Source organism: Clupea harengus, chromosome 16, assembly GCF_900700415.2.
Source record: "Clupea harengus chromosome 16, Ch_v2.0.2, whole genome shotgun sequence".
NCBI lineage: Eukaryota > Metazoa > Chordata > Actinopteri > Clupeiformes > Clupeidae > Clupea > Clupea harengus.
Genome location: NC_045167.1, coordinates 4,103,962 through 4,123,961, shown reverse-complemented (window position 1 = coordinate 4,123,961; position 20,000 = coordinate 4,103,962). Strand labels below are relative to the sequence as shown.

The window sequence follows — 20,000 nt, the reverse complement described above, 5'->3', positions numbered from 1 at the left end:
TTAGTTGCACTAATATGGACATTCTAAAGCGCTGTTCCATTCATTAACATTGTCCAGACCGCCAGAGCCACGGTGCGCAGGAATCGTTTATCTTTTATAGTCTTGCAGATAGCACGATCCAAAGGTCTAGAGTAATTCTGTGGTCATCAGCCCATCCTATATTAGTCTTTTCCTCTTCTCTGTTCATCTTTTTATGAAGGATTTCGAGGTTGCCATGGGGGGGGGTGGGGGGTAGTGCCAACGGGCTTCTGGCCATGTAACGGTTTAGTGAGATGTTTTGAAGAGAAGATGTCATGTCAACTGTGAAATCGTTTATGTAACACCTATATTTAGACTTGATAACATCAGCACTAATGTTTTGGTCGTTGCCGTAACAAAGCCACGGTTTTTCGGCATACTTTTAAAGTCAATCAGTGAATTGACAACATAATTTGGCTCTGTTATCGCACTTAGGACGCTCGACACGAGTTAATTCTAATCTGTGTCATGCCGTAACATGCTGTTGAGTGAAACACTCACATTTAGTATGCAGGTCAATCACACCTTCCCTGTTAATCCTTGTATGACAGACATTGTCATCGCTGATGCGTTCGTGGTTTGTTTTGTCTTTTCTTCCTTATTTGGAGATTGATAGACGGCCTCATTTTTTTCACTGGCGAGGGTGACATTCAGCTCGTTTGACAGCCGGTTTGTTTGTTTTGAGGACTGAATGATTGCATTGTTTGAGTCCCCCCCCCCCCCCCCCCCAAAGGGCTTAACCGAAGTCCTCCCTCGCTCTGCTGTTGCAGCGACACGGGAAGTGAGAGATGTCTTTGCCAAGGCGCGGAACGGAGACTACCGACTGATAAAGATCGACATTCAAAGTGGTAAGCTGTCCATCAAACCAAATCCATTTCCAAATGTTTACATTTAACTAACAAATACTATTTGTACCATATGTTAACTTCTTTCAGCCTGAACAGAGGCTTTACATAGGATATGCGTTGGACAGAAGTGTTGGCACAGAAATTGGCACTGCTGACAGCAGGCCTGATTGTTTTGCATATGGTATTAATTTGTGGGAAGGAGAAGAGAGAAAGGCAAAATATGCACTGGCCTGTTGTCATAAAGTCTCGATTTTAAAGTTAAAGGATAAAGATGGCCGCATGGCTATCAAGTTACTTGATCCACCAGATTGAGTCATTGAAGTATTTCTCGCTCACACCTTCCAGTCTTAATTGTAATGTCAAAAGAATAACACTATCAGTCAGGCTGAGATTAAACCTGTGCTGTATCTACAGCCGCATTAAAAGACAGATCTTGTCATGTGTGTTTATGTACTGGCTCAACCCCCACCTCCTCTCTCCTCGCTCCTCTCAGAGCAGTTAGTTTTGGGCGGCACCAAGAAGGCCTCCAAGAAATGGGACCAGGAGTATGACGCCTACGTGATGCCTCTGCTTCAGGAGGACATGCCTTCCTACCTCCTGTACCGGCTAGACTCCACCAACAACCAGGGCTACGAGTGGATCTTCCTGGCCTGGTCACCTGACCCTTCTCCCGTAGGTCCCCATTTCAACTCACGGCCACTACTTATTTTAAGACTTAAGACTTAATTAAATAACTATCCTGGTCTACTTCTTATATAAGAAAGCAACAAGTGACATTACATTAGAGAACTACGTTGCAGAGAAGTCCTTAATTACTCAGCAGAGAGAGACACACAAAACATAGAAGCTGTGATTTGTATGTTCTTGTTGAGGATAGAAAGCAGCTCTGGAATTTTTTTGGATTATGTTATGATTTTTTTTGGAGTGTTTGGATTATGTTGTGATGTTGGTTTTTGGAGCGGGACCTCTTCCACGAAGTCGGCCATGTTGCGCCACCATGTTTTTATGGCATTTGACGGTCACCATATAGGTACTCGCACACGCTTGTAAAGGGAAGGGTACACAGCTGGTTGCAACTCAGAAACCTCACCACTAGATGGCACTAAAAACCACACACTGGACCTTTAAAGAGAGAAACTCATTTGTAAAATGTTTTAATGTCTACGATTCATGACTGCGTTTCTCGAAAGCGTATTTGCGCAACTACTGTGGTAACCGTGGAGAGAGAGTGTTCTAAACGATAGTCTCTCTATCATTTAACTACGGTAGATGTTCAACGACTCTTTGGGGAAACATGCCCCATATTGAGAGCTGTTGGCCTGGAGCTCCTTCTGATGCTCTTTCTGTGTCAGAGCAGTGACCATAGTAATGTGCTTTTCAATCAACATTGACAGCATGTGACAATGACAGTTAGTCCTTCTTTTTCTGATTCATTATTTTGAACTTCAGCATAGTCCTTGAGCCAACCAACAGGTAGACCAGCTAAACAGAAAGATTCATTTCACGGCCTGCTTGAGACAAGCGCATGAGAGGATTTTTGTTCCCCAAATGTCACTGCGGAGCTCTCTGCCCGCCACGGTCCAATAGGACTCTTTGATGTAATCTCCCCCATGCAAATCATGTAGACTTATGAGTGTGTAGCGTAGCGTAGATGTGACCTCCCTGTGGTACCCTTATGGGAACTGTGGCACCCTGTGCAGTCTAGTGGATCACCAGGTTATTTCAGGCTCTGCAAATGACTGACTCCCGTTCTTAAAGAGCACGTGCAGAGAGGAGGGGGGGGGAGAGAGAGAATGGTGCATGTGTGATGTCTGTAAAATGAGGCTAATTACAGGGGTTTGGAAGCCAACGGTCTAAGTACAGGCCAACTCCATGTGATATGTTTATTCAGTGATACTGCAGCGTGGAGGTATTCAAATACCTCACACATTGTTGGTTAAACTCCCCTCTGTGTTCTAATACTCATTCCCTCTCTGTTATAGTATATAGTATATAGTATACAAATGCCAAACCAGCAGAGGACCAGAATGACACATAGGAGTTACTCCACTGAATACCTTTTTTATCAAAATGTCTGCTTTTTGCTAAATTCTATATTCTAAAATCCATATTCCAAATATCCAAATGATAAAAGAATACATTGTGTTCTGATTGATTATGAATGTACTCTACTGCCAAACAAGCTACATGGATGTGGAGAGGAGAACAGACTCTCTAGTCACCAACAAGTGTGTTTGCTAGCGTCAATACTAAACATCAATGATGCCGCACTGTACAGGAAGTGTGAAGAGCGGTGTGCCTCTGTGGCGCCTAAGGCACTTCCCTGATAGAAGCAAATCTGATGGATCCGTGCCAGAAACTCTGGCGATTGGTCGTGTGTGTCGCCATGCCAAGTCATTGTTTTGCTAAGTTCTAGTGGTTCTCCATGTGTTGTTTGTTTCTTGGCCTATAGGTTCGACAGAAGATGCTTTACGCTGCCACACGAGCCACCGTGAAGAAGGAGTTTGGCGGAGGACATATCAAAGATGAAGTTTTTGGCACGGCGAAGGTAAGTCACGTTACTCATGAACTTCTCAATTCTGTCTGCCTCCAAAACTCCTCGAGAGAGCCCCTCTCCAGCGTTGTCCAAGAGTTTGCACAAGGCAGGGATACACGGTTTGGTCTCCGCAGTGCACAGTGTGCTGCTTGGCAGGCAGAGAGGCTTTTGGAAGTTAAGCAAACACTCACACACTGTTTCTGGCCAAAATACTCTTTTTTCAGCTTGTTTGAGCGCCGTGAGGGGTGGTGACAAGCGTTGCCGCCTGGTTGCCAGGGTGCTGAGGCTGGTCGGCAACAGAGGGGTGCTGGCGGGAAAACAGTCAAGTGAGCTGGCAAGCATTCTATGCAGGCATTTTGAAAGAGAGAGGGGGGGGGGGGGGGGGGGGGGGGGGGGGGGGGGGGGGGGGGGGGGGGGGGGGGGGTAGGTTGGGATAGAGGGTGAGAGTTGGACAAAAAAATATATATAAAATCATTGTCTTGGCACACCACCTTTATTAAGACATGTTGTGGTTTGTACATAAAATTTCTCCTGGATGATTTGCAGAGAAAACATTTAAAGAGGACCTATCATGCTCATTTTCAATGTTCATCATTTTATTTTTGGAGTGTACTAGAATAGATTTACATGCTTCAGTGTTCCAAAAACACATTTTATTTCTCATACTGTGCATCTCTATCCACCCTCTGGCTGAAGCACTCCGGTAGAGCTGCACTGTCTTAAAGCCTCCCCTCCCGATGAGCCCAGTGTGCTCCGACTGGTCAGCCAGCCAGGCAGAAAGGATTGTGTTATGAGATTGCATCATCTTGTAACAAAGGAAAAGTGCTGGAATTCAAATGATGACATTTCAGTCAGCTGAGAAAATGGTTTCTGCATGAGAGCGTTACTCACTCTGGTGTGTCCTTTGGGCTTGCAGACCATTTACATGCACAAAAAAGCTACATAACACACCAAAGGAAAGCTACATAACACACCAAAGGAAAGCTACATAACACACTAAAGGAAAGCTACATAACACACCAAAGGAAAGCTACATAACACACCAAAGGAAAGCTACATAACACACCAAAGGAAAGCTACATAACACACTAAAGGAAAGCTACATAACACACCAAAGGAAAGCTACATAACACACTAAAGGAAAGCTACATAACACACTAAAGGAAAGCTACATAACACACTAAAGGAAAGCTACATAACACACCAAAGGAAAGCTACATAACACACCAAAGGAAAGCTACATAACACACTAAAGGAAAGCTACATAACACACCAAAGGAAAGCTACATAACACACTAAAGGAAAGCTACATAACACACTAAAGGAAAGCTACATAACACACCAAAGGAAAGCTACATAACACACCAAAGGAAAGCTACATAACACACCAAAGGAAAGCTACATAACACATTAAAGGAAAGCTACATAACACACTAAAGGAAAGCTACATAACACATTAAAGGAAAGCTACATAACACACCAAAGGAAAGCTACATAACACACTAAAGGAAAGCTACATAACACACTAAAGGAAAGCTACATAACACACTAAAGGAAAGCTACATAACACACTAAAGGAAAGCTACATAACACACTAAAGGAAAGCTACATAACACACTAAAGGAAAGCTACATAACACACTAAAGGAAAGCTACATAACACACTAAAGGAAAGCTACATAACACACCAAAGGAAAGCTACATAACACACCAAAGGAAAGCTACATAACACACTAAAGGAAAGCTACATAACACACTAAAGGAAAGCTACATAACACACTAAAGGAAAGCTACATAACACACTGAAGGAAAGGTAAAAACTGAAGGTTTTATGGGTCTTCAAGATACTGTAGTGATTTGATAAATGCAATGACTGCGTGTATGTTCACAATGGCCACATACTGTAGTGATTTGATGAATGCAACACGTGTCTGCGTGTATGTTTACAATGGCCACATGCAAAGAGTGATATTTGAAGCCGCGAGCAACTATCAGACTGTGCAAATGTATGCAAACTCTGTACTACACTGACGTGGTTAAACATGGAGCTGAATTGATTAACATTTCAACGTTTACTTTTGCACTACAGATGGACAGTAGTGTGTGTGTGCCTTCCCTGGATGGTATAGTTCAGAGGTTTTCTATCTTCCTCGTGGGAAGTTTTTTTTTTATTACAAATACTCTTGATTTACTAAATCAGGTGTGAGCAGCTCAGTGAGCTGAGTGTGAAAAGCGAGGAGAGCATGTTTTCAAGCCTTTCCTTTACACGGACATTAAGCCAAAATGTTTCAAAATGACAAAGTGCCGTGTTCAAATTGAAGCCAGATTGTGTGCAGTAAGTGTTTTTTCTGGAGCCAGAGTGTGTGTAGTAAACAGACCGCCCAGAGCCGACCCTTATTTGGTTAAAACTCCTCCATTCTTGAGTCGCTTGCGGTTGCTTCGCTCTTGACACGAGCTCATGCTGTCCCTGCCTTTGACAGCCATTGGCTCAGCTGACGTGTGTGGAGTGTGGTCATGGAGAGATGGAAACCACATGCGGGGCAGGAGGTCCTCGGGAGCACTGACACCCTCTAGTGTAGTTCATCCATCGGCACACACACACATACACACACACACACACACACACACACACACACACACACACACACACACACACACACACACACACGCACGCACACAAAGGTGACGGTGCTCTCTCTGTTTCCCCAGGATGATGTGTCCCTGAGCGGATACAGGAAGTACTTGGTCTCCCAGGCAGCCCCACAGCCACTCTCCTATGCGGAGGAGGAGCTGAGAAAGATCAAACTCAATGAGGTAAATTTATGTTTTTATTTATTTTATTTGTTTACTATTACATTTATATTTTATTTGTTTATTAGGACATTTATATTGTATTGGCTTATTACATTTGTATCAGTGTGTGTTCGTTTCCTGGATATCGAACCCGTGAACCCGTTGTTACTACCTTGTTGTAACAGCTAAGTTACAAATCTACATTATGTAAGAACAGATTTGTACATCATGTCATTCATTCATTCATTCATTCATTCATTCATCTTTTCACCCTCTCTTTCTTCTCGTAACAATATGTGTTCCCAATGTCTTCCTCTTATAGCAAAGCAGTGTAACACAGATACAGTTTTCACAAGTTTATTTGTGCTATTATTTGACCATGGGTCTTTATTTGGCATGTCCTGATGAAGACCTATTGGTTGAAATGTTGCGCTATTGGAACTGTGAGACAGACATTCTCTGTGTTCGTCCACATTCATCCTTATTTCCTGTCCCCCGCTTGACCTCTTAGACTTGAGTGGGATGTGCACACACACACTCTCCCTCTATTTCTCTTCTTCCCCCCCACCCACTCAAGACTGTACACACACACACACACACACACACACACACACACGCATGCACAAACACACACGCACACACACACAGACACACCAAAGATGCAGGAGCAAGTCAAGGCCAGACGAGATCATGATGATGAGCCCTTTAAAGCAAGCAGAGGGAGCTCAGTGTAGTGAGTGCATTGATTTTGTTTATTGTATTGGGCTAAATGGCAAAAGCACTGTCCCACTTTCAGGCACCTCACTGTCTGCTCGGTGATGCCAATGGGAATGATGGATTTTCTGTCTCTCTGCTCCAGGATTGCACACACACAAACACACACACACACACACACACACACACACACACACACACACACACACACACACACACACACACAAACACACACACACACACAAACACGCACGCACACACACACACACTCCAGGATGGCACATTGCAAATGAGCACTAAAGAGGAACACGGACGAGGCCTGGGAAATGTGCTGATGCTTGCAAAGAAACAAATAAGCAGTGATCTTGGCTGTTTGCATTCTTTTACACTCAACCAATTTACTGTCTAATTATGGCCTGTCGGGAATAGGACAACCTCGCTGTTATGGACTTCTTGAAATAAACATGCTCGCGCAGAGTTTATGCAAACACACACACGTACACACACACACACATACACTAATGCTCACACACACACACACATAGATGCACACACACATGCATACACACACATAGATGCATACATACACACATGTGCGCGCACGCACATGCACACATGCACACCCACACACATACTGTAGATGCACACATACACACACACACACACACACACAGACATGCATATTCACACACGTTTGTGTGCATACACTCATTCACAGTTGCATACGTTTGCACACACACACACACACAGACACATACACACACCGAGCTCAAATTACTTTGCTCCTGCCCACAGAAAAGCACTTTTGCACACACACACACGCATGCATGCATAAACACACATACACACAGACAAGCACTTTTGCATGACACGCTCCTCGACACAACACTAAACAGACACACCACTGCCCATAAAAGGGCATGGTCGCGCCAAGGCTGCCCATTGGCCCTTGAGATATGCTAATCAACTCGGTCCAGCCAGCTGCAAAGCTAGATATTACCAGCACCAGCCCACCCCCACCCCCCTACATGTACATACACACTCCTCTTCCTGCCCCCACCTCACTCCTATGCCCACCCCCACCCCCTCACTCTTGCCCACAGCCCCCTGCCGCTCCATCCACCCCCGCCCACACCCCACCCCACCCCACCCCTACACGTACACACACACACACACACACACACACACACACACACACGTACACACACACACACACACTCCTCTTCCTGCCCCCACCTCACTCCTATGCCCACCCCCACCCCCTCACTCTTGCCCACAGCCCCCTGCCGCTCCATCCACCCCCGCCCACACCCCACCCCACCCCTACACGTACACACACACACACACACACACACACACACACACACACACTCCTCTTCCTGCCCCCACCGCACTCCTATGCCCACCCCTCACTCCTGCTACCAGCCCCCTGCCACTCCCCCCCCCCCCCCCAGCCCCTCTGATCAGACTGCTGTGCAGAGGAGATAATACTACACTAATCTGCATGTGCAGTTGAGACCAAAGAGGCTTTGACACAGTTAGTATTCATTCGCCAAGAGGCGGCTTTTATTAAGCGCAGGCATGAGTGGGTGGTGAGGTGGGGGTGGGGGTGGGGCTGGGGCTGGGACAGTACAAGCCTGATCCTGTGTAAGGCAGGTAGAGTGGGAAACTTCAAAGCATCTCAATAACAATCCCTCTTCTCATGTTTTATCATATGGTATTATGAATAATAACAACAATGACAGCACTAATAATAACTCTAATAATAATAATAACACATCTACATGGCGTCTTTCATTCACGTTTACTTTATTTATTTATTAATTTAATGTAATGTTATCAGCTGACGTCACAGCTGCCTTCCTTCTTCATAGCACATACGTGCATCGTACGTACTTACGCATATTTAACTTAAGAATAAACCTTCTTTGAGAGGGCCAACACACACACACACACACACACAAATCACCTCATTTAGTGATATTCATTTCATTTACTCAAGGTCATCTTACAGTAGAACAGTACATAAAACATAGAATAAGTAACAAAACACCCAGTAAAACATCAGGACAAACAACAGTAAGTCATGCAATACGCAACAGAGCACAGCTCAGCAAGGAGTTCAAATCAGTGTGGCAGTATAAAATAAGATGTTTTAATGTGAGATGTGAGGGGGAAGTGAGCTACAGAGTTTGGGTGCAGCAGAGGAGAAGACCCTGGTGCCCCTTGTGTTGAGGTTGATGGGTGCAGCAGAGGAGAAGGCCCTGGAGCCCCTTGTGTTGAGGGTGATGGGTGCAGCAGAGGAGAAGGCCCTGGAGCCCCTTGTGTTGAGGGTGATGGGTGCAGCAGAGGAGAAGGCCCTGGTGCCCCTTGTGTTGAGGGTGATGGCTGGTAGTGCTAGTAGACCTTCTGATGAAGACCACAGGAAGTGTGATTCCTTAAGTCTGAAGGAGGTCTGTGAGATAAACAGGGGAACGATCATGAAGAGCTTTAAATGTTAATAATAATTATTATATAAATAATAATTAATAGAATTTAATCTGCAAGGGTGTGGCATGTTCAGTCGACTCTGAACGTGTACAAATCTGTGCTGCAGAGTTCTGCGTAAGTTGAAGTCGGTAAACCATTTGTTGGGGATACCTGCCAGAATCACATTGCAGTAGTGACCAGAGCATTGACTAAGACTTATATGGAGTGTCATGTTAAAACAGGGTCTGGAGATGTTTCGCAGATGGAAAAAGGCAATCCGGGAGAAAGTGTTTATATGACTGGAGAAAGAAAAGTTACTGTCCAGGATGACACCAAGGCTCTTAACCTGAGTGGAACAGGGTGCAGCCATCTAAGGAGAGGCTGAAAGTGTTCATCTTTGCAAGAGCTGATTTAGAGCCAACGAGTGGCTGTTTAGATTCCGATCATTTGAGTTGATGTCATGAAGACAGGTGATAGTCATGCTGGGAGGATGACAGGCAGTGGGCTTTGTAGACATGTAAAGCTGAGTGTCATCAGCGTAACAGTTTAATTCAACAACTTGTCGAAAGATATTGCCCAGTGGGGGGAGATGGAGGAGGGGAGAGAGATAGGATAGATAGGAGAGGCCCCAAAACCGAGCCCTGGGGAACCCCTTTGGTTGCAGCTGAACTCTCTGACTTGCATCTCATTATTTGGACCAACTGTGTCCTGTGAGAGAGGACGGGCACGAACCACTGATGTAAACTGCCATTGACTCCAGTGTTGAGAAGGAGATGCAAATAAGAATTAAGGATCAGAGTTAATAATGATGATAATAATCAATACTTAGGTTAAAATGTAAGGGTTTCTGCTATATGTGTATTCCTTATACCCCCACCCCCATGAATACAGGCCTCTGAGACATTTACTAATCAACAATTTCCCCTGTGAAACCAACAGTGTAAAATGTCCTGTCTCAGAGGTAGCAGACATATGATACATATTCATGGAGGGTCGGGGCTATGGGGTGAATCTTGTAGAGTGAAGCCTCCCTCTCTCCATTGATGCATCATTGCAAGAATAAAAGCCTTCTCAGACTGAGTCTCCACCAAGCTTTTGGTACTTAAAAATACCATCAGTTGGCTAGACTTTCTAGGAGAAGCCGATGAGAAATCATGTCAAAGGCTGCACAGAGGTCCAGGAGGATGAGTATGGAAAGTAGTCCAGCATCAGCCGCGCAAAGGAGGTCATTGGTTGTCTTTACCAAGGCAGTTTCTGCACTGTGTTTAGGGCGAAACTAGGGCAAATTAGTTTGTGGGTGGCCCAGAGTATTCAGGAAGCACGATTCCTTCTGCCAAACAACGTTCATCAGAGAGATTCAGATAAATGTTGTTATCAGGTGGTTAAAGTAGCCCATTTACAGTGGGGAAAAAAACCTCTGGTGTTTCCTTCTCCTGTGTGGATGATATTTGCATAATATAATATATATTTTTTTGCAACAGAAGGGGATTTTTGAACTGAAGTATGTGTTCACAATACATCTCTTTATGCACAGCAAAACCAGTCTTTGTGACCCACAGACTTCATCTGGCAGAGTTCAGATGTATAGGTGCAGTGTGATCAAATGAAACAGTCCAAACATTATGCACGACAAACATTATGCGTGTGTGTTATTTTGCATAACACATGTGCACACCTGTAGGGAGATAGAAAGCGTTTTCAAGTACAACTTAAGTTACGATGCTTTCGGAATAAGCTTTGAAATTGTAATATGACTCATAAGAGGGATTTCTACAAACTACTTTGGCTTTCAATGCTTTTGGGAAACCCCTGCCCAGTCCTGTGTGTGGCGTGCGTTCCTGTGCATCACTGTTGTAAATACACAGTGAGTGCAGATAGTTCACAAGTGTGTGTAGTTTGGGTCAGCGCAGGGGAGCCAGGGGTTGCCAGTCCCCACTACTTAAAAAAACAACATTGCATTTTCTTTTAAGAGAACCATGGAATGTTCTAGTTCTTACAGTGGGACACTTCAATATTCTACTCATAGTTAAATGAGGTCCTTAAAGGAACCTTTTGAAATCCCTTAATCTAACAGATTTTTATATTAAGAATATACAAATGTGCTATGTCGAAATAGTATGTTCTATTAAGCTTTATGAGATGTTGTAATCTAGAACCCAAACATAGAACCTTTCCCAAAATCCAAACTATTGGTGTGTTTCTCCACAGGAAAATAGGTTCATAGTAGAGTTCATAATGTTTGTTAAGTGACCTGTTAGAGAACTCTTCTCCCTTGCCTTAGTCACACACCCCTCTGTCCCCACATCCAGAGCTGTTCACCTGTTCCCCTGCTGCTTTTGGTATCTCTTTACCGTCCAGCGTTTTATATCAACATGTTAAGAATGTGGCTTATAACAATTTGTTTACAGAGAACCTTCAGAGTTCAGGGTAGAGACCTGTTGGAGAGCCCCCTCTAACTCAGTGTTAGTGTCCCTCCATCTTGACATCCAGAGCAGTTCCCCTGTTGTTTCCCTCATTCATGAAGCACTCGTGAGTCACTGATGCAGGAGTTACTTGGCTAGCCACTGGCAGCCATTGAATATAACCAGATTTCCCTAAATGTGTTGTTAACTAAGTGGATGATGTACTGTAGGAATGAAGTTATAGGGTCTGTGTAGTTTACTCTGTCTTTACTGTTATAGACAATATTGTCTCTGCCTGTCCATTCAGGGGCAAGGGGTGTGAATAGGTTTACTGTGCTCAACTGGTAATGGAGCTAAGGTCATTAGACTCACACACTGATGGATGGTGTCCTGCCTCTGGACAAAGTCATTGCTTTGTCAGAAAAACAAACCGCTGTGAGCTGTTTACACATGGCTGGTTGTGTTCTCATTGTTACTGACTTGGAAGAAGGGTGTGGATGGATAATACAAAATGAATGAGTGTTGAAAGATGAATGAATGGATGGTTAAATGAATGAATTACAGACCGAATGAATAGACAAATGATTGCTAAAATGCATTTGAAAATAAGTGAACTAGGAAATGAATGTAAATGAGTGAATGCGTGAATATACGCATGGCTAGATGAATGAATGAATTGGTAGTGAAAAGAGTGAATGAATGAATGTCTCAGTCACAGTCACACTGTTCTGACCCTCTGCAGGTACAGACGGACACGAGTATGGAAGGCAAGCACCAGACTCTCCAGGGCATTTCTTTTCCCATGCAGAGGGACGCTATCCACGCCATGGAGCAGTTCAGGGCCAAGAAGATCAACTACGTCCAGCTAGTGAGTGAACATATCTTCTCTTCTCTTCTCTTCTCTTCTCTTCTCTTCTCTTCACCTCCACATAGCAGAGGTCTGTTTGTGTTTGTTCTACCCCACTCCAGCTGAGACTCCATGGAAACTAGGGTCAAAAAGGCCAAATACATTTGGCTAGCGAGGAAACAATGAGTTTCTTTGCAATAAACAAAACAACCACCTTTGAGTCCCTCTATTCAAGTGTTATGACTAAAGGTTATTGCTAGACCAGACCTTTTAAGATGTGTGACTTAGTTTTGACTTCGTCTGGATGATGACCCCCTACTGATCAAGTCCCTTGGCATCCTTCTCTGTATGTGTCCCGTCCAACACCAGTGGGGACCTCCAGTGCTTTCCCCATCACACCAGTGGTGACCCCTTATCAGACATGTACTCTGGTCCGTGTGCACAGGTAGTTTATAATGCTGTGAGACAGGTACTCTGGTCAGTGTGCACAGTTAGTTCCAAATGCTGTGAACACAAACCCTGTCACTTGTAGATTTCCTACCGGGGCACCCAGGTGCACTGAATCTCTCTTCACCTTCTCACTCCGTAGTGGAGCTTAGGCCAACACCTTTCCACCGGCAGGTGCGCTGAATAGATTTATTGGGGAATTTGATAATGTCTACTTGTTGTGGTTGTTTTTCTATGGGAATATATTTTATTCTCAAATTATTTAGGGACATCTAGGCCATTTGCAAAATATCTCTGATATTACTTATAACTCCACAAGGACACGGCTCAGTGTTGCAGATGGATGATGTGTTCGTCAGCGGAGCTCAGAGTTGCAGATGGATGATGTGTTCGTCAGCGGAGCTCAGAGTTGCAGATGGATGATGTGTCCGTCAGCAGGGCTCGGTTGGAAGCCCATAATACTCAAAGCACAGATGTTGCACTCCGAGACAAAAGGCTTCTCTGTGTGTTCAGGGTGTGCCGAAGGAAAATTCATGACAGCAATTTGTCATTGGATCTTGATCCACCTTCGCTTGAATGGCCTTGTTTTCATCGGCCGGATTGACGCAGGGTCGGAGTAATTGAGATCTCTATTCATGCTGTGAACAGGTTTCATCCAGAGGATTAAGGATGGATAACATGAGCACGCAATTCGTAAGGTTTTAGCCTAGCACGCTTCCCCGACCAGCCAGGACTGTTTGGTTGAATCATGAGTATTTATAGCCTTTCAAGAATGGCAAGAACCCTTCACATTATACCCTCTTTAACCAGGGCCTACAGTTGAACACATTCGTTATCAGTTGGTAAATGGACTTGATTGACAGTCTCTGTACTGATGAATTAATTCAGTTATAATGAAAATAAATTCCAATTTAAGTTAAGAAATAATAATTTCAGTTAATAATTATTTCACAGTTGATATTCATCATAGTTTATATTTGTTTTGAGGAGCAGAACCCATCATTGTTTCATATATGAGTCGCTAAAAGCCGCTAACACCTAAATCTAGAAGACAGTTTCACTAGTTGCAGTTTATTTTTAAACAAATTTTCTTTAACTATCCTTCTTACTTAAATTCCATATAAGTCATCCTATGGTAAGGTATACTGAGCATCCTTTTTTCTTTGTTCCCAAAATTTCTAAAGAAATTGGGCGACTTGCCTTTAAACTTAAAGCTTCATCAGATTGGAATAAACTAAATTCACAGAGAACTCTTCTCCTCACTCTTGCTCTTGCTTCTAATTACACTTAAGATATGGAAATAGTTTGTTTCTAATATGTGGGTGCATGCTAATATATAGATATGGATTTGTATCAGTATGTGTACATTTACTGCGTGCATTTTGGGTTAATTGAGGAAGCAGTGTTTGTGGGAGTGGCTGGGCCTCGGAGAGCTAGTCTTTTGTCTGTGTGTGTGTGTTTGTGTGCGTGTGTGTGTGTGTGTGTGTGTGTGTGTGTGTGTGTGTTAGTGTGTGTGTGTGTTTGTCTCTATGTGTGTGTGTGTGTGTGTGTGTGTTTGTGCTGATTCGTTTGTTTTATGTATTGTATTTTCTGTGTATTTGTGTTAAGGACCCCCTTGAAAACAAATGGTTCGTCACAAGGGTTTTATCAATAAATCAAATAAATCATTGTTAATATGCTAGACTGTACTAAATGACTTAGTTACACTGTAACAAGGGCTGTATAATGGCTGGCCAGAATGGCTCCTTTCCTTTTAGTAATCAATGTTTATGTAATGATTAATGAAGCATTGATTGGTTGTTGGCGTCATTATGGAGTGATAAATATGTTTTGGCCTTGAGCATCACTGACATCTGCAATCTGCAGGAAATCGACTTCCCAAAAGAGTCCATTAAGCTGTCGGGCACCACCCCCACCGAGGTCAGAGACCTGCCCAAGAGGATCCCCAAGGACGCGGCCAGATACCACTTCTTCCTGTACAAACACTCCCACGAAGGGGATTACCTGGAGTCTACAGGTAAGACACCTGGAAAGGGAAAAAGGAATACTTCATTACTTAAGTTTAGCGAAATTCACCTGAACGTCCCAATAGCTGTCCATCGAATGTGTGCTTTAAACAAATAAAGTGAATTGGATACGATCAATAACGTCGCTTCATGAGCTTGGAAGGGAGGGGTACATTTTATTGCCTGCTGAGCTCAAATATCAACAACCTTTCGCCAGGATCAAAGACTACACCTTCAAATGTATTATGTTAGTGCGGGAAACGTGATGACAGTTGTTTGCCACCAAAGCTATATTTAGAACTACTGTCGTCATTGTTTTGCACATGATGAAAAATGTGAGCCGTTGCTGCTTGTTTGTTTGCAGTGTTTATTTACTCGATGCCGGGCTACAAGTGCAGTATCCGCGAGCGCATGTTGTACTCCAGCTGCAAGAACCCTTTGATAGAAACAGTGGAAAATAACCTGCGCATTGAAATAGCCAAAAAGGTAAACATGAATCTGTTTGCTATTTGCTAATCCATTGCTGTTTTCTTTAATTCTGCCCTATGGAATGGGTTTTGAATTGAGGGGTTTAAAAGATTAAGTCCTGGTGGGCAAACTGTGTTGCACAATGAAATATTGTTAATATCTCAACCACAGTCTTTTTGGAAGTCAGCCTTTTCAAAATACTTCCATTTATTATTTATTAATGAATGTGTTTGTCTGTTTTTTTTACAAATGTATTTATCTAATATTTTATTATTTCCTATTAGATCTGGGTTGAGGCATTTTGTTTACCTTTTTGTCCACTTCTTCTCCCTCTCCTTCCAGCTGGAGATTGATAATGGCGATGAGCTGACGGGTGAGTTCCTGTATGAGGAGGTGCACCCCAAACAGCACGCCCACAAGCAGGCCTTCGCCAAGCCCAAGGGACCAATGGGGAAGAGGGGGGGGCAGCGCATCACACGGGCACCAGGGGATGATGATGATTAACCCCCCCCCCTCCCACTTCCATTCAGTCCTCAATGGAACATTCCAGATCCTATAACCCCTTTGCTGAATAGGACTCCTTCCAGTACCCTATATAAGACCACAATCCTGTAGATCGAACTATGCACACAGATATTACCACACAAAGCTATAACAAATATGGGAGACCTGTGACTTGACTGCCGCTCACAGTCACTCATAGGGCACAGCGTGTAAAACATGGCATATGGTCCTGAAGAATGTATACGCTTGCTGAGTGTTTCGTTGCATTCGAATAGAAGCCATTCTTTAAAAAAAAATCCACACAGACACACACATTTGTGATGTTATGACGAGGACTCCATGTTGATTTGAAGGCATGGAGAGGTCCACTCACTAACGCTCAAGGTCCTTGGGTTTCAGTGTTTCCTCTGGGATGTTTATTGATTAGCTCGCCCCTGCCCCCTTGATCAGGTAGAAAACCATTGTGCCTGGTGTTCCGGTTGAGCATTAGCTTTTGATTACTTCAGGACCTAAAAGAATCAGGCGAGTTAATCAATAAAGCACCAGGAAGCAATCCCAACGGCCTCTGAACTCTGTCGGCCTCCAGGGATCAGGTGTTGGGTGGGGTCAGCCATGTGAAAGACCATAATGACCTAAAAGGTCAGAGGTCAATCTGTTTCCCCCCCCCCCTAGCAAGAGCATTCTGTGGAAGTATGGAAGTTTTTCTCTTTGTTTTTATTGTTCCTTTAGTATACTGTAAGTCTTACTAAGTCATGTGTGATTTTTACAATTTTGAGCCATTTGTTGTTAACAAAAGACCTTTGTACAGAGAAAGCAATCTTTCTAAGATATTTGGTACGCTAATGCTGGTTATGTTCTTTGTGTTTGTTTTCTCCCTTGTTTCTGTGCTTTGTTGTTCTCGTTCCACATCTAAAGATCTCTACTGCTGAGAGAAACTATTTTTCTATAAGCCCATGCGGTGTGTATCATCTAAAGATCATGAACTAACTTTTGTGTGTGTCTGTGGCCATTCTTTTCCAGTGGGAAAATGTTTGCCTAAGTTTGTTTGAGTACAGAGGGGTTGTTCGTCCATTACACTACTGTGACACACACACAAACACACACACTCACACACAGACAGACACACACACACAAACACACACACTCACACACAGGCAGACACACACACACACACACACACACACACACACACACACACACACGCGCACACACACACACACACACACACACAGCTAAGCACCTCACAGCATTACTACAACAGCTGCAATCACAAACACAGTGCTTTGGATGCATGTCTACTACAGAAAGGGAATTGGGATTGGGAGTCCCAGATAGACTAATTACCCTGCTGAGTCATCAACCACTAATTACCTTTAACCTTTGTCAGGGCATCATGCATTTTACAGATGACGTACCTTAGTCTTGTAAAGCCTCAAAGGTTTTTTTTTTTTTTTTTAATAAATCAAATTGTATAAATGAGATAATAAAAAAAACAAGAAAAAAAAACGATTTTTGAGAATGACTTTTCATTGTTTCTTCATTTATGAATGAAAGTGGGCAATATCCATTTTGTTGTCTTTGGTTCCAGATGGGAAATTATGTGGTGCATGACGTCATCCTGGCCAGCTGGAGATTTTTTGTGAAGTGACTAAAATAATTGCATTTAGCCTATTTTCTAAACAAATTAATGCATGTTTATAATGCATAACTAACTAGAAAATGCATTTCCTGAAGGAAATACCAGTGCATGAAATGCAAAAGTTAAGAAAGGAAGAAGAAAAGAAAGAAGAGTGAAAGAAGGAAAGAAGAAAGGAAAGAAGAGTAAAAGAAGGAAAGAAGAGAGGAAGAAGGAAAGAAAAGTGGAAGAAGGAAAGAAGAAAGGAAAGAAGAGTGAAGAAAGGAAAGAAGAGTGGAAGAAGGAAAGAAGAAAAGAAAGAAGAGTGGAAGAAGGAAAGAAGAAAGCAAAGAAGAGTGAAAGAAGGAAAGAAGAGTGGAAGAAGGAAAGAAGAAAGGAAAGAAGAGTGGACGAAGGAAAGAAGAGTGGAAGAAAGAAAGAAGAAAAGAACGAAGAGTGAACAAGAGTGGCTCTGGATAAAGAGATAAAGAGAGAGTGAAGAAAGAAAATATTGAAAGGAGAGAAAAATGGAGTGAAGCAGAGAGATGGTGTGAGAAAGTAGACTGAGAGAGATAAAGAGAAAATGGAAGTATAGAGTATGGAAGGTGTCTCTTAATATTCCTAGTTATACAGTTGAATGGAGAGGGACAGAGAGAAGAGGAGCCTTGGAACCTTGGCGCAGGTGTCAGTGAAGCACAGGTGCAAGCCAGTTTAATGACCCTATTATGATGTCATAATGGCCCAATGTAAGTCAATGGGAAGACCTACGCGACAAAGTTTGAACGAAGTTACGTTAAGCGGTTCGAGCTGAATTAATCGCAGAAGTCGGTAAGAAGAAGAAGAAGAAGAAGTATAAGAAGCCTATGAATAACAATACAGGGCATTTCATGCACTGTAATAATAAGTATAAGAAACGAAGCAATAACAATACAGGGCATTTCATGCACTGTAATTACTCAACCCTGTTCAAACCGGTTCGAACCTAGTGGTGTTTCACTACAGAGGATCCTTGTCGTGTTATTAGTAGCATGAAATAGGCTACTGTCTCTTTAAGAACATAACCCACGTGATGCGGATATACACTGGCTTGACCCAACATACTTCGGCACATGTGAATGCGAGACGTATGCTAGAAGGGTAAAGAGTTATTTATCTTGTGTCATTTTTCTTTGCACATATAGCCCATACATTAGTCATTTCTATTACTATTAAATAGTTGAGAAGTCTGTGGCAGAACAATGACTGAATGAACTTCGACTATGGTACGTTGCGCGCAAATAAGTTGGCGAACGTTAGTTGTGGTGGCTAAAAACATACTGATGACATTCTAGTCAGTTCGGGCAAGATGCGACTCAGCTATCCAAAATCCACAGCCTCTCCACTCAACTGAAGACAGGTCATTGCGTAAAGCAGTCTAATACTGAAGGTTATGCTTGTTTACTCAGTGAACGGTTTCTCTTCAGAATGGAGGAAGACTCATTAATAGCGCCGGTGGTCCCCTCTAAATTCTTATCAAATCATGAGGGATTCCTGGGCACCATTAAAAACTGCACCCAAGATTTTGTCGTGACAGAAATAAACATCCACGGTCAGCTGGTTACCAAAGCCACCTGTGGGTCACCCTCAGGCCAAGTACACGAGGATAGTGAAAAATGCCACAATCCCAAACGACGTAGGATTGAAGAGAACACAGTATCCAGCCTCGGGTCAGGGCAAACCACAACCATTCAAGACGGCACTGACCAAGTCACGGATGACAGTGATGTCACTGAGGTGCTTCAGTCAGATTCTTTTGATCTTAGTGTGATCTTGGGGTGCTCAGTGTCTGAACAGCTGGAACTTTTCACGACTGCCTTGAGACTCGAGGGCAGTACGCCTGTGCTTGATGATGGTAGGACAGCAAAAGGACAATTGTCCCTGGGCACGTTCACTGATAAAGCCCAGAGAGCCAACGTCCACAGAGCCGTACGCCACAACTACCCGTTTCTGATGACCGAAACAAACCAGGCAGAGATCCTCGTGAAGGAAGACCCCGACTTCAAAAAGCTCTCCAGCCTCGTGTCTGAGGGAGACTGTGAGGACTTCTTCAGGTTCATAGACGCCAAGGTCACTGGATCTACGTTCACGTTCAAACCAGACGCCAGTAAGGAGCATAGGACCTCTGTGCATCATTTTCTCATGGGCAGATTTGGAAAACTGGTGGAGACAAAGTGCTTCGCCAACCAGAACGGCAGCGCCATCACTGTGAGGTTAAGAGAGAAAGGCAAGCCACACAGGAAGAGATCAGCTGCGGATGCTGGTGTTGAAGACGACACTCCCACGTACACTGGTGAG

General features: G+C 43.5%; 2 protein-coding genes across 2 annotated transcripts in view; both read left to right on the top strand.

Annotated features, from left to right (window-relative positions):
• twf1b (twinfilin actin-binding protein 1b) overlaps nt 1–17,557 on the top strand; it is a 17,918-nt gene extending 361 nt beyond the window's left edge. The window contains exons 2-9 of the mRNA XM_031583242.2: nt 789–866; nt 1,360–1,538; nt 3,319–3,414; nt 6,111–6,215; nt 12,522–12,647; nt 14,940–15,090; nt 15,444–15,565; nt 15,890–17,557. Of these exons, the coding sequence (XP_031439102.1) occupies nt 789–866; nt 1,360–1,538; nt 3,319–3,414; nt 6,111–6,215; nt 12,522–12,647; nt 14,940–15,090; nt 15,444–15,565; nt 15,890–16,051 (1,019 nt within the window). The 3' untranslated portion in view covers nt 16,052–17,557. The remainder of the gene's footprint in view (nt 1–788; nt 867–1,359; nt 1,539–3,318; nt 3,415–6,110; nt 6,216–12,521; nt 12,648–14,939; nt 15,091–15,443; nt 15,566–15,889) is intronic.
• Nucleotides 17,558–18,734: 1,177 nt separating this feature from the next.
• The window catches only part of pus7l (pseudouridine synthase 7 like), a 7,321-nt gene continuing 6,055 nt past the window's right edge, over nt 18,735–20,000 (top strand). Inside the window, exon 1 of the mRNA XM_012830246.3 lies at nt 18,735–19,995. Within this exon, the coding sequence (XP_012685700.2) occupies nt 19,131–19,995 (865 nt within the window). The 5' untranslated portion in view covers nt 18,735–19,130. The remainder of the gene's footprint in view (nt 19,996–20,000) is intronic.